This window comes from Bufo gargarizans, chromosome 3 (assembly GCF_014858855.1).
Source record: "Bufo gargarizans isolate SCDJY-AF-19 chromosome 3, ASM1485885v1, whole genome shotgun sequence".
Lineage (NCBI taxonomy): Eukaryota > Metazoa > Chordata > Amphibia > Anura > Bufonidae > Bufo > Bufo gargarizans.
Genome location: NC_058082.1, coordinates 527,634,167 through 527,647,035, shown reverse-complemented (window position 1 = coordinate 527,647,035; position 12,869 = coordinate 527,634,167). Strand labels below are relative to the sequence as shown.

General features: G+C 42.3%; 1 protein-coding gene across 2 annotated transcripts in view; it reads left to right on the top strand.

Moving 5' to 3' along the window:
- The window catches only part of ASMTL (acetylserotonin O-methyltransferase like), a 94,369-nt gene extending 83,800 nt beyond the window's left edge, over positions 1–10,569 (top strand). For both annotated transcript variants that reach the window (XM_044284021.1, XM_044284020.1), the window contains exons 13-14: positions 9,875–9,997; positions 10,086–10,569. In XM_044284021.1, the coding sequence (XP_044139956.1) occupies positions 9,875–9,997; positions 10,086–10,291 (329 nt within the window). In that variant the 3' untranslated portion in view covers positions 10,292–10,569. The remainder of the gene's footprint in view (positions 1–9,874; positions 9,998–10,085) is intronic.
- Positions 10,570–12,869: the final 2,300 nt, after the last annotated feature.

Here is a 12,869-nt window from a genome sequence, read left to right as displayed (position 1 = left end):
TAACCCAAACGGCTTTGGGTACCAAACATGCCGATTTTATTTTTTTCTCACGCGAGTACAAAACGCATTACAATGTTTTGCACTTGTGCAGAAAAATCGTGCATGTTCCCGCAACACACCCGCACCTTTTCCCGCAACGCTTGTGTTAACTCGGCCTAATGGGGAAGACTGCTGACTTGACAGTTGTCCAGAAGACAGTCATTAATAGCCTCCACGATGAGGGTAAGCCACAGAAAGTAATTGCTGAAGAAGCTGGCTTATCACAGAGTGCTGTATCCAAGCATATTAATAGAAAGTTGAGTAGAAGGAAAACTTGGTATAAAAAGGTGCACAAACAACAGGGATAACTGCAGTCTTGAAAGGACCATTCAAGAATTTAGGGGAGATTCACAAGGAATGGACTGCGGCTGGAGTCAGTGCTTCAAGAGCTACCACATACAGACGTGTCCAGGACATGGGCTACAACTGTCGTATTCCTTGTGCCAAGCTTCTCATGACCCAGAGAGAACATCAGAAGCATCTTACCTGGGCTGAGGAGAAAAAGGACTGGACTGTTGCTCAGTGGTCCAAAGTGATGTTTTCAAATGAAAATAAATTTGCATTTAATTTGGAAATAAAGGTCCCAGAGTCTGGAGGAAGAGTGGAGAGGCACACAATCCGAGTTGCTTGAGGTTCAGTGTGAAGTTTCCACAGTCGGTAATGGTTTGAGGAGCCATGACATCTGCTGGTGTTGGTCCAAAGGGTTATATCAAGTCCAGAGTAATTGCAGCCGCCTACCAGGAAATTTTAGAGAACTTCACTCTTCCCTCTGCTGACAAACTTTATGGAGATGCTAATTTTATTTTCCAGCCGGACTTCGCACCTGCCCACATTTCCAAAAGTAATGAATACCTGGTTTAATAACCACAGTATCAATGTGCTTGATTGGCCAGCAAACTTGCCTGACCTACACCCCATAGAGAATCTGAGGTTTTGTCAATAGGAAGATAAAACACACCAGACCCAATAATATTTCTGTTTAAAAAATAATTTTTTATTGGTCTTATACAGGTATAATATTCACATTTTCCGAGATACTGACTTTTGGGTTTTCATTAGCTGTAAGCCATATTCATCAACATTAAAATAAATGCTTGAAATAGATCACTCTGTGTGTAATGAATCTATATATGAGTTTCACTTTTTGAATTGAATTACTGAAATAAATTAACTTTTCCATTATATTTTAATTTATTGAGCTGTACCTGTAGAGGGAGATTTATTAAAACTGGTATAAAGGGAAACTGGCTTAGTTGCCCAGACCAATTTGCCATTTTCCGATACTAGGCTACGCTACTGCCCAGCCTAGTATGTGTTAGAGATCATGGCATGCGTCGCTCTCAGCACGCATCATGTTCTCCTCAGCAGCACAGTGGAGAAGGAGGCAGTCCAACCCCCAACCCCCCCCCCCTGCTGGGAGGCGGCTGCTACTGCCACCAATGACAATAGCAGTCAGGAGGAGGGGAGGGACTGTGCCCACTGCACCACCAATGAATATAATTAAACCCATAAATACAAATGTAGGTGGCAGGTGCCGGCCGCATCACATACTCTGCCTCTATGACTGGGCACAACGATCTGCCGAACCGCTTCTAATAACCCCTCATGTGCCGCACCTTAGTGGTTAATGGATAGGGATTGCAGCGCCCTGTCATAGAGGCCAGGTATGTGATATGGCTGGCACATGCCACCTACATTTGTATATAGTGATAAATTATGTTCATTGGTGGCGCAGTGCACACACCATAGTATTATAATCATTAATGGCACAGTGCGCCCACCCCACCCCAGTATTATATTCATTGTTGGCAGTGGCTACAGGCGCACCCCCTCAGTATTATTCATAGGTGGCAATGGCAGCTTCCTATCGGAGCACCAGCAGTGAAATCGCTGGGCTCCAATCAGTTACCATGGCAGCCAGGACGCTACTGAAGCCTTGGCTGCCATGGTAAGCTCCCTGCTGCTGTGTGCACAAATCCCAGGACAGCAGGGACAGTGTAAAGTTCTATTCATCCAAATGGATCTCTAAACAGAAAAAAGTTGAAGTATAACTGTCATAATTTTTTTTTTTTGGAGTATTGGCTTGTGGTGATTAACCCTCTCAGGACCAAGCCATTTTTCACCTTAAGGACCAGGCTATTTTTTGCAAATCTGACCAGTGTCAGTTTATGTGTGAATAACTTTAAAACACTTTTACTTATCCAGGCCGTTCTGAGATTGTTTTTTCGTCCCATATTGTACTTCATGACACTGGTAAAATGAAGTCAAATTTTTTATTTTTTTTTTGCACAAAAAAATACCAAATTTACCCAAAATTTTGAAAAATTAGCAAATTTCAAAGTTTCTGTTTCTCTACTCCTGTAATACATAGTAATACCCCCAAAAATTGTGATGACTTTGCATTCCCCATATGTCTACCTCATGTTTGGATCATTTTGGGAATGACATTTTTATTTTTTGGGGACGTTACAAGGCTTAGAAGTTTAGAAGCATTTTTTGGAAAATTTCCAAGACCCATTTTTTAAGGACCAGTTCAGGTCTGAAGTCACTTTGCGAGGCTTACATAATTGAAACCACCCAAAAACTACCCCATTCTATAAACTACACCCCTCAAGGTATTCAAAACTGATTTTACAAACTTTGTTAACCCTTTAGGTGTTGAATTTCATTTTTTTTGCCCAATTTTCCATTTTAACCCATTTTTTCCACTAACAAAGCAAGGGTTAACAGCCAAACAAGACTGTATCTTTATTGCCCTGACTCTGCCGTTTACAGAAACACCCCATATGTGGCCGTAAACTACTGTACGGCCACACAGCGGGGCGTAGAGTGAAAGGTGCGCCGTATGGTTTTTGGAAGCCAGATTTTGCTGGACAGTTTTTTTTTTTTACACCATGTCCCATTTGAAGCCCCCTGATGCACCCCTAGAGTAGAAACTCTATAAAAGTGACCCCATCTAAGAAACTACACCCCTCAAGGTATTCAAAACTGATTTTACAAACTTTTTTAAGCCTTTAGGTGTTGCACAAGATTTAATGGAAAATAGAGATACAATTTAAAAATTTCACTTTTTTGGCAGATTTTCCATTTTAATATTTTTTTTCAAGTAACAAACCAAGGGTTAACAGCCAAACAAAACTCATTATTTATGGCCCTGATTCTGTAGTTTACAGAAGCACCCCATATGGGGTTGTAAACTGCTGTACGAGCACACGGCAGGGCGCAGAAAGAAAAGGTGCACCGTATGGTTTCTGGAAGGCAGATTTTGCAGGACTGGTTTTGTTTATACCATGTCCCATTTGAAGCCCCCTGATGCACCCCTAGAGTAGAAACTCTATAAAAGTGACCCCATCTAAGAAACTACACCCCTCAAGGTATTCAAAACAGATTTTTACAAACGTTGTTAACCCTTTAGGTGTTCCACAAGAGTTATTGGCAAATAGAGATGAAATTTCTGAATTTTAATTTTTGGGCAAATTTTCCATTTTACTATTTTTTTTTTTCTAGTTACAAAGCAAAGTTTAACAGCCAAACAAAACTCATTATTTATGGCCCTGATTCTGTAGTTTACAGAAACACCCCATATGTGGTCGCAAACTACTGTACGGGCACACGGCAAGGCGCAGAAGGAAAAGGATGCCATACGGTTTTTGGAAGGCAGATTTTGCTAGACAGTTTTTTTGGGCACTATGCCCCATTTGAAGCCCCCCTGATGCACCCCTAGGTTAGAAACTCCAAAAGAGTGACCCCATTTTGGAAACTATGGGATAAGGTGGCAGTTTTGTTGGTACTATTTTAGGGTATATATGATTTTTGGTTGCTCTATATTACACTTTTTGTGAGGCAAAGTAAAAAAAAAATTGAAATTCTGAAATTTCATCTCCATTTGCCACTAACTCTTGTGGAACACTTAAAGGGTTAACAAAGTTTGTAAAATCAGTTTTGAATACCTTGAGGGGTGTAGTTTCCAAAATGGTCACTTTTTGGAGTTTCTACTCTAGGGGTGCATCAGGGGGGGCTTCAAATGGGACATGGTGTCAAAAATACCAGTCCAGCAAAAACTGCCTTCCAAAAACCATATGGTATTCCTTTCCTTCTGTGCCCTGCCGTGTGGCCATACAGCAGTTTACGACCAAATATGGGGCATTTATATAAACTAAAGAATCAGGCCAATAAATATTTAATTTTATTTGGCTGTTAACCCTTGCTTTGTTACGGGAAAAAATGGATTAAAATGGAAAATTTCCCCAAAAATAGCTGTTTTAGTGTCTCTATAGTCTGAGAGCCATAGTTTTTTCAGTTTTTAGGCGATTGTCTCAGGTTGGGTATCATTTTTGCGGGATGAGATGACGATTAGATTGGTACTATTTTGGGGTGCATATGACTTTTTGATCGCTTGCTATTACACTTTTTGTGATGTAAGGTAACCAAAAAATTGCTTTTTTGACACAGTTTTTATTAAATTTTTTACAGTGTTCACCTGAGGGGTTACGTCATGTGGTATTTTTATAGAGCAGGTTCTTACGGACATGGCAATACCTAATATGTCTACCTTTTTCTTATTTATCTAGGTTTTACACAATAACATCATTTTTGAAACAAAAAAAAATTATGTTTTAGTGTCTCCATAGTCTGAGAGCCATAGTTTTTTCAGTTTTTAGGCGATTGTCTCATGTAGGGGCTCATTTTTTGCGGGATGAGGTGACAGTTTGATTGGCACTATTTTGGCGTACATGCGACTTTTTTGATCACTTATTATCTTTTTTGGGAAGTAACGTGGGCAAAATTATTATTTCCTCATAGTTTTTTATTTTTTATTTTTATGGCGTTCACCGTGCAGGGAAAGTAACATGATTGTTTTATAGATCAGGTCGTTACGGACACGGCAATACCTAATATGTGTAGTGTATTTTATTTTTTTTAATTTTTATTCAGTGATAAATGTTGTTTTGTTTTTTTTATCTTTTTTACTTTTTTCACTTTTTTTTTACATTTTTTTTGACCCAGACCCACTTGGTTCTTGAAGATCCAGTGGGTCTGATGTCTGTATAATACAGTACAGTACAATATATATTGTACAGTACTGTATTTTACTTAGTTTGCCTGAACAGATCTATGCTTTAAGCATAGATCTGTTCAGCACCATGGACAGCAGGATGCCTGAGAAGGCATCCTGTTGCCATGGGAACCTTCCCAGTCTGTCACAACTGCGCAGACCGGGAAGGGTGAGGACTGGGGTGTCTGGGGGCTCCCTGCCTCTCCCATCGGGGGGCTGCAAAGGCACAGCAGCCCCCCGATCGGAGAGGGAGGGAGCTCCCTGCGCTGTTAACCTTTTCCATACAGCGGTCCGTACAGACCTCTGTATGGAAAGGGTTAAACGGCTGACATCGCATCAACTATGTCAGCCGTTTATACCAGGGTGCCAGCAATGTGCTGGCACCCTGGTATAACCCACTAGAAACCAACGATTATTGAAGGGGAGGCGGGTGGGGGATCGCGATCCCGCCTGCCGCACCGCCAGCCTCCCGCACCGCCCGCAACCCTCCCCCTGCACCACCCGCCCACATAATACCATTTAGGGGTGCAGGGGGGGGGGGGGGGGAAACATTATTTTGGGAATTTTAAAGTTTCTGATCCCCGCGGTCAGGGACCGTAGGGATCAGAAACTACATAAAGCGCTAAAAAACCGCAGGTCTGAATTGACCTGCGGTTTGAAGCGATCGCCGATACGGGGGGGGGGGGGGGGGGTCACAGGACCCCCCTCGGCATTGACCCTGGGTGCCTGGCTGTGTGTAACAGCCGGCACTCAGCGCTGTCACCATGTCTGCAGACATGGTGACAGTTTAATGCCATGACGTTTATACTCGTCATGGAGCACTAACTAGCAGTGCTCCATGACGAGTATACACGTCATAGGTCCGGAAGGGGTTAATATCTCCTTGGTGGCCCTATTTCAACTTTTCACTGTGTATTCAATTACCCCTTAATTCCACAGTTTTGTGCCCTCTACTGCCAATTTTTATCTGTGCTTAAAATCTCTGTGTTGAAGGATGGAGGAGCAGAAGCACCAGCCTGCAGGGTCACATTACTGACAGCCAGGGACTGTAAGTAAATGATTAAAGCCAGGTCCTCCCCAGCAGCTGATAACAGTGCCTGGGCTGTGTGCACTTCTCCCTGTCCCTGCGCTTGCCAGACGCTCCCTCACTCAGCAGACTTGGACAATGCAGAGCCGAAGCAGCGCAGAGCAGGGAAGGGAGATCTGCCGTCTGCTCAGTGTATAAATGAAAGCAACATGTGGAAAGAGGACCCCTTTGTGCTGCAGGCAGGGGCGTCGTAAGGTCAAAACATTCGGGGCTTGAGCCCCGGATGTTTTGACCAGTGCCCCGAATGTTATGCTGGCAGTCATTTCCACACAATCTCCTGCACAGCCTGGAGCCTGACTCCGCCCACTCATGTGACCGATCATGTGCTCCTGACATCATGAAAGGTCCTTCTGCTCACTAGTAACTATCAACTCCTGAGGTAGGACATGTGAATGGAGCATTTCTAGGTGCATGTTGTGGCTGTATTCTGCCCCCTGCCCTGTACTGTACCCCCTATGCTGCACTTTGTGTGCCTCCTGCCCTGTCCTGTACCCCCCATGCTGTACTGTGTATACCCCCTGCCCCTGTACCCCATATGCTGTATTTTGCCCCCTGCCCTGTACTGTGCACCCCATGCTGTATTCTGCCCCCGCCCTATGCTGCACTGTGTGTGCCTCCTGCCCTGTACTGTACCCCCTATAATACACTATGCCCCCTATGCTGCACTGTGTGTGCCCCCTGCCTTACACTGTACCCCCTATAATGCACTGTGCCCCCTATGCTGCACTGTGTGTGCCCCCTTCCCTGTATTGCGCCTGCTATGCTGTACTGTCCCCCCTGCCCTTTAGTGTACCCCCTATGCTGCACTTTGTGTGCCTCCTGCCCTGTACTGTACACCCCATGCTGTACTGTGTATACCCCCTGCCCTGTACTGTACCCCATATGCTGTATTTTGCCCCCACCATAAAAAAAGAGATACGTTAATGTATACGTTTTGTTTTTTTTTTAACAGACTTTGCCGGACACAAAAGCGTAGTGTGCTGCGCTTTTGTATCTCATTTTCCAACGTAAACATTAAACATAGGGCAAAAATGTGATATGAACTCTCCCTTACATATGCACATATAGGATGCCAGGATAGTCATGGAGGGGGGGCCCATACAAAATTTTGCTGTGGGGCCCAGTCAGTTCTAGCTACGCCCCTGGCTGGCAGGGCCGGCCGCTCTGACTCTCCTGTGCTGCGCAGCCCCGCCCTCCTAATCCGTATCCTGCAGTAACTGAACTTTAAAACAGCGCTTATGATTTCATTACTATCTTACACACTCAGCTCCGGAAACATGCAGTGCTGGCGGCGCTCGCTCACTGACATCACGCGCCTGCTCCTCCCACTAGGCGGCGCAGGCGCGTGACATCACTGAGTGAACGCCGCCCGCCCTGCCTGTTACTGGAGCTGAGTGTCTAAGTCAAGATAGTAATGAGATGTGCGCTGATTTAAAGGGAACCTGTCACCAGTTTCATGGTGTCCTAACTAAGGGCAACATAAATAAGTGACTGATTTGCTTAGCACAATGCTGGGTCACTTTCGTTAATTGACCCAGTCAATCTGCCAACATCTTGTATTGAAAAGCTCCAGCTGATAATGATGAGTCATGAATATTCATGAGCTCCTGACTCTCCCCGCCCACCTGCTGCTAAATGACAGTTTGTTTCCATATGAACCAGCAGCAGGTGGGCAGGGGAGTGGCTATAGCTCTGAATTAAATATACGCTGGACTCAATGACATCACGCCGGACTCAAATCAGCTCATTAGCATGCGGCATCTTTGTGTGTATATTATGAGGTAACCATCTGTCACACCGGTAAGTGAATACATCTAAGGTACTTTTTAGTAGTTAATGATTGTATATAATTAGTTAGATTATAATCAAATATCCACATGACAGGTTCCCTTTAAAGTTCAGTTACTGCAGGATACGGATTACTGAGGGGATGATCTGTTGGGTTACCCAGACGGCTAGGCCCTTCACAGTAGTTATTAACCACTTTCAGCAGTCCTCCATTCACTGAAGGGGGGACTGCTGAAAGGGCTTAATAACTACTGTAAAGGGAGCACTGCTGAAAGGGGTTAATAACTACTGTGAAGGCCCATGGGGGCGTGGCTTCATGGGGTGGGGGTGGCTTCACAGGGGCGTGATGCAATGGGCTTGTGCCCCGGATGTTTTCAGACCCTAGCAACGCCCCTGGCTGCAGGAGATTAACCCTTTAGGGGGAGGGCTCTGGTTACTGACACTTTGGGGGGCTATTGTTACTGGCTAGTGAGGGCAGGCGGGATTAGCCTCAGGGTTAGGGCAGTGGCGGCCATCTTAACTGAATAGTGAAATTGCAGTTTTATGCAGACTGGTTGCTAAGGGCTGAATCTTATTAAATATGGGGTAAGTCAGTCTAATAGTAACTGATTCTGGAATATCATGTTATTAGTAACTACATATATGAAAATTGAAATTAGGGTCTAAGTGTTATCCTTTAAAAAACACTATTTGCAATTTTTTTAGAACCTTGTCCCCCCCAAAAATATGTTCTATTATAGACCGAACCTTCCATAAAATGGAGAATGCACACAGCATTTTTGTGTTTTTATTTTTTTCTGTGTGGTATTGAATGGTATCGAGTAAATTTGGTTATTGTGACAACCCTATGTATAGTATGACCTGCGTATGGGATGCTAGGTGCAGGATCTGTACACAGAGGTTCCGTGGTTTAAAAAAAGGGAACTATCTTTTATTCAGAAAAAGGAAGTTGGAGAAATTGGCCATTCTACAATACATTCATATGTTCTCTCTTTCGAAAGAATGGGGGAGGGATATATTAGACATCTTAGGATGTGATTCATCAATACTCTATCAGTCATTATTGAAACCTTTTAGACAGTTGCACCCAATAAGCCTAGGTACACCCACGTAAACGTGAAATAATTTAGGCTACTTTCACACTGCCGTTTCAGGGTCCGCCTATGAGATCCGTTTCAAGGCTCTCACAAGTGGCCCCAAACGGATCAGTTTAGCCCCAATGCATTCTGAATGGATAATGCATCCGTTCTGCCTGGCGATGCGGAGCCAAATCCGTCCTGACTTACAATGTAAGTCAATGGGGACGGATCCGTTTACATTGACACAATATTGGTGCAATTGTAAACGGATCCGTCCCCCATTGACTTTCAATGTAAAGTCAGGACGGATCCGTTTGACTTACACTTAGGCCTCTTTCAGACGGGCGTTGCGGGAACATGCACGATTTTTCTGCGCGAGTGCAAAACATTGTAAGGCTACTTTCACACCTGCGTTTAGGTGCGGATCCGTCTGGTATAAAGATAACATGCTAGCAGTCTGCAGCCACCACTAGAGGGCGCTTCCTCTATGCTATTTATATATCAATTATATCATAGTGTATACAGGAATCTCCAGAGCTCCCTCTGGTGGTGACTCTGACTTCAGTAGTAACTCCAGTGTTTTTGATATAGTTTATAGTCTGCCTCATCCTACAATATACGGTACCTTATAAAATACTACAGAAGTTGTTCCATGAATGGTGTAGCTGTCCTATAACAATGTAGTGCTCTGTCGATGTGAGTCTGATGTTTGCAAACATTCTTAGTAAAAAGTGTGAGCTTCTGACATATGAACTATGCAGATATAAGTTGGATGTATGTGCAAACTCTTTATTTACCTCTCTTGTTTTTTGACGACTGCAATAGGTAACTTTATGGAAGACACATTACCTGAAGTGGACCTATACATTCTCTCAAGAGTATTGCATGATTTGCCTGAAGGGAAATTAAACCATCTTTTAAAGAAGGTCTCTGAAGCTTGCTGTCCAGGTAAAGGCACGCCAGCAAGCAGAGGAGGTGCAATAAAAGTATGCTGAATTATAAAGATGTTTCATGGCTTCTCTGTGGCTTTCTTTAGGGAGGAGTGCCTTACTTGTTGCAGAGATTGTCCTTGATGAAGATAAAAGGGAATTAAGAGGTCTGCTGCAGTCTCTTAGTATGAGTGAGGGCAAGCAAAGAAGTGGCACAGAATACAAGAAGCTGCTGGAAAATCATGGATTTAATAGTGTGCAGATTAAGAGCACTGGAAATTTACTAGATGCAATTTTAGCTGTAAAAAGATAATTACCTGTTGAATACATGCATTGATGAATTGTCAGCTATATGATATTTCACATAACGGGAACATTTGTGCTGGTCTGATTCATGTATTTTATTCAGTACTTGATTTTTGTAAAAGTTTTAATATTTGTATCTACATATAGAGTACATAAAAAAACTTCTGCATTAATGTCAGATAGTTTTACATGCTACGGACACCTTTGACATGGAAAAAAAAATATTGTAATTTACGTACTGTATGTTAGCCATTGCCATGAGTAAATAAAAAAAATGGGCCTATGTTTTTGACTGAAATCTTTATTTTGTTATTCATTTACCAAACTCCGATATACAGTTTAAAACCTGCTCCTGACTACAAATTTTTCTCATATGGGCTCGTCCCTCAAAGTAATACATACTGCCTTGTTTGTGTACCATGCTCATATTCAGTCTGCTGCATGAGGTGCCCTTCTTATACCCCCCCCTCCACACACACATTATAAACTTCCTGCTGGAAAATCAGGAGATGAGCTCAGGCATAATTACCGGTATGTCCAGCAGTACTACCAAACAGCTAGGTAAAGGGCTTACATACTCTGCAGAAGCAAAATGGTGCTAGGGCATTTTTAATGAGGTTTAATCAATATTGCATTTAGGAAACAAATGAACAATAAAAGAAAACTGTACAAAGATGTCCATAGCCTTAACCCCTTAAGGACCAGGCTCATTTTCACCTTAAGGACCAGGCCATTTTTTGCAAATCTGACCAGTGTCACTTTAAGTGCTCATAACTTTAAAACGCTTCGACTTACCCAGGCCGTTCTGAGATTGTTTTTTCGTCACATATTGTACTTCATGACACTGCTAAAATTGGGTCAAAAAAGTAAATTTTTTTGCATAAAAAAATACATTTTTTACCAAAAATTTTGAAAAATTAGCAAATTTCAAAGTTTCAGTTTCTCTACTTCTGTAATACATAGTAATACCCCCAAAAATTGTGATGACTTTACATTCCCCATATGTCTACTTCATGTTTGTAGCATTTTGGGAATGATATTTTATTTTTTGGGGATGTTACAAGGCTTAGAAGTTTAGAAGCAAATTTTGAAATTTTTGAGAAATCTTCAAAATCCCACTTTTTATGGACCAGTTCAGGTTTGCAGTCATATTGTGAGGCTTAGATAATAGAAACCTCCCAAAAATGACCCCATTCTAGAAACTACACCCCTCAAGGTATTCAAAACTGTTTTTTCAAACTTCATTAACCCTTTAGGTCTTCCACAAGAGTTGATGGCAGATGGAGAAACAATTTTGAAATTTCTATTTTTTGGAAAATTTTCCAATATAATCAATTTTTTTCCAGGAGTAAAACAAGGGTTAACTGCCAAACAACACTCAAAATGGGTTGCCCTGATTCTGTAGTTTGCAGAAACACCCCATATGTGGTTGTAAACTACTGTTTGGCCGAACGGTAGCACATAGAAGGAGGGGAACACCATATGGGTTTTGGAAGGCAGATTTTGCAGGACTGGTTTTGTTTATACCATGTCCCATTTGAAGCCCCCTGTTGCACCCCTAGAATAGAAATTTCAAAAAAGTGACTCCATCTAAGAAAGTACACCCCTCAAGGTATTCAAAACTGGGTTTACAAACTTTGTTAACCCTTTAGGTGTTCCACAAGAGTTAATGGCAGATGGAGAAACAATTTTGAAATTTCTATTTTTTGGAAAATTTTCCAATATAATCAATTTTTTCCAGGAGTAAAACAAGGGTTAACTGCCAAACAACACTCAAAATGGGTTGCCCTGATTCTGTAGTTTACAGAAACACCCCATATGTGGTCGTAAACTACTATTTGGCCGAACGGGAGCACATAGAAGGAGGGGAACACCATATGGGTTTTGGAAGGCAGATTTTGCTGGACTGGTTTTGTTTATACCATGTCCCATTTGAAGCCCCCTGTTGCACCCCTAGAATAGAAATTTCAAAAAAGTGACTCCATCTAAGAAAGTACACCCCTCAAGGTATTCAAAACTGGGTTTACAAACTTTGTTAACCCTTTAGGTGTTCCACAAGAGTTAATGGCAGATGGAGAAACAATTTAGAAATTTCTATTTTTTGGAAAATTTTCCAATATAATCAGTTTTTTCCAGGAGTAAAACAAGGGTTAACTGCCAAACAAAACTCAAAATGGGTTGCCCTGATTCTGTAGTTTGCAAAAACACCCCAAATGTGGTCGTAAACTACTGTTTGGCTAAACGGCAGGACATAGAAGAAGGGGAACGCCATACGGTTTTTGGAAGGCAGATTTTGCTGGACTGGTTTATTTACACCATGTACCCTTTCAAGCCCCCTGATGCACCCCTAGAGTAGAAACTCCATAAAAGTGACCCCATCTAGGAAACTACGGGATAAGGTGGTTGTTGTTTTGGGACAATTTTTGGGGTAAATTAGATTTTTGGTTGCTCTATATTACTCTTTTTTGAGGCAATGTAACAAAAAAATTTAATTCTAAAATTGTTTCTACATTCGCTATTTAGTTTTGTGGAACACCTAAAGGGTTAACATAGTTTGTAAAGTAATTTTTGAATACCTTGAGGGG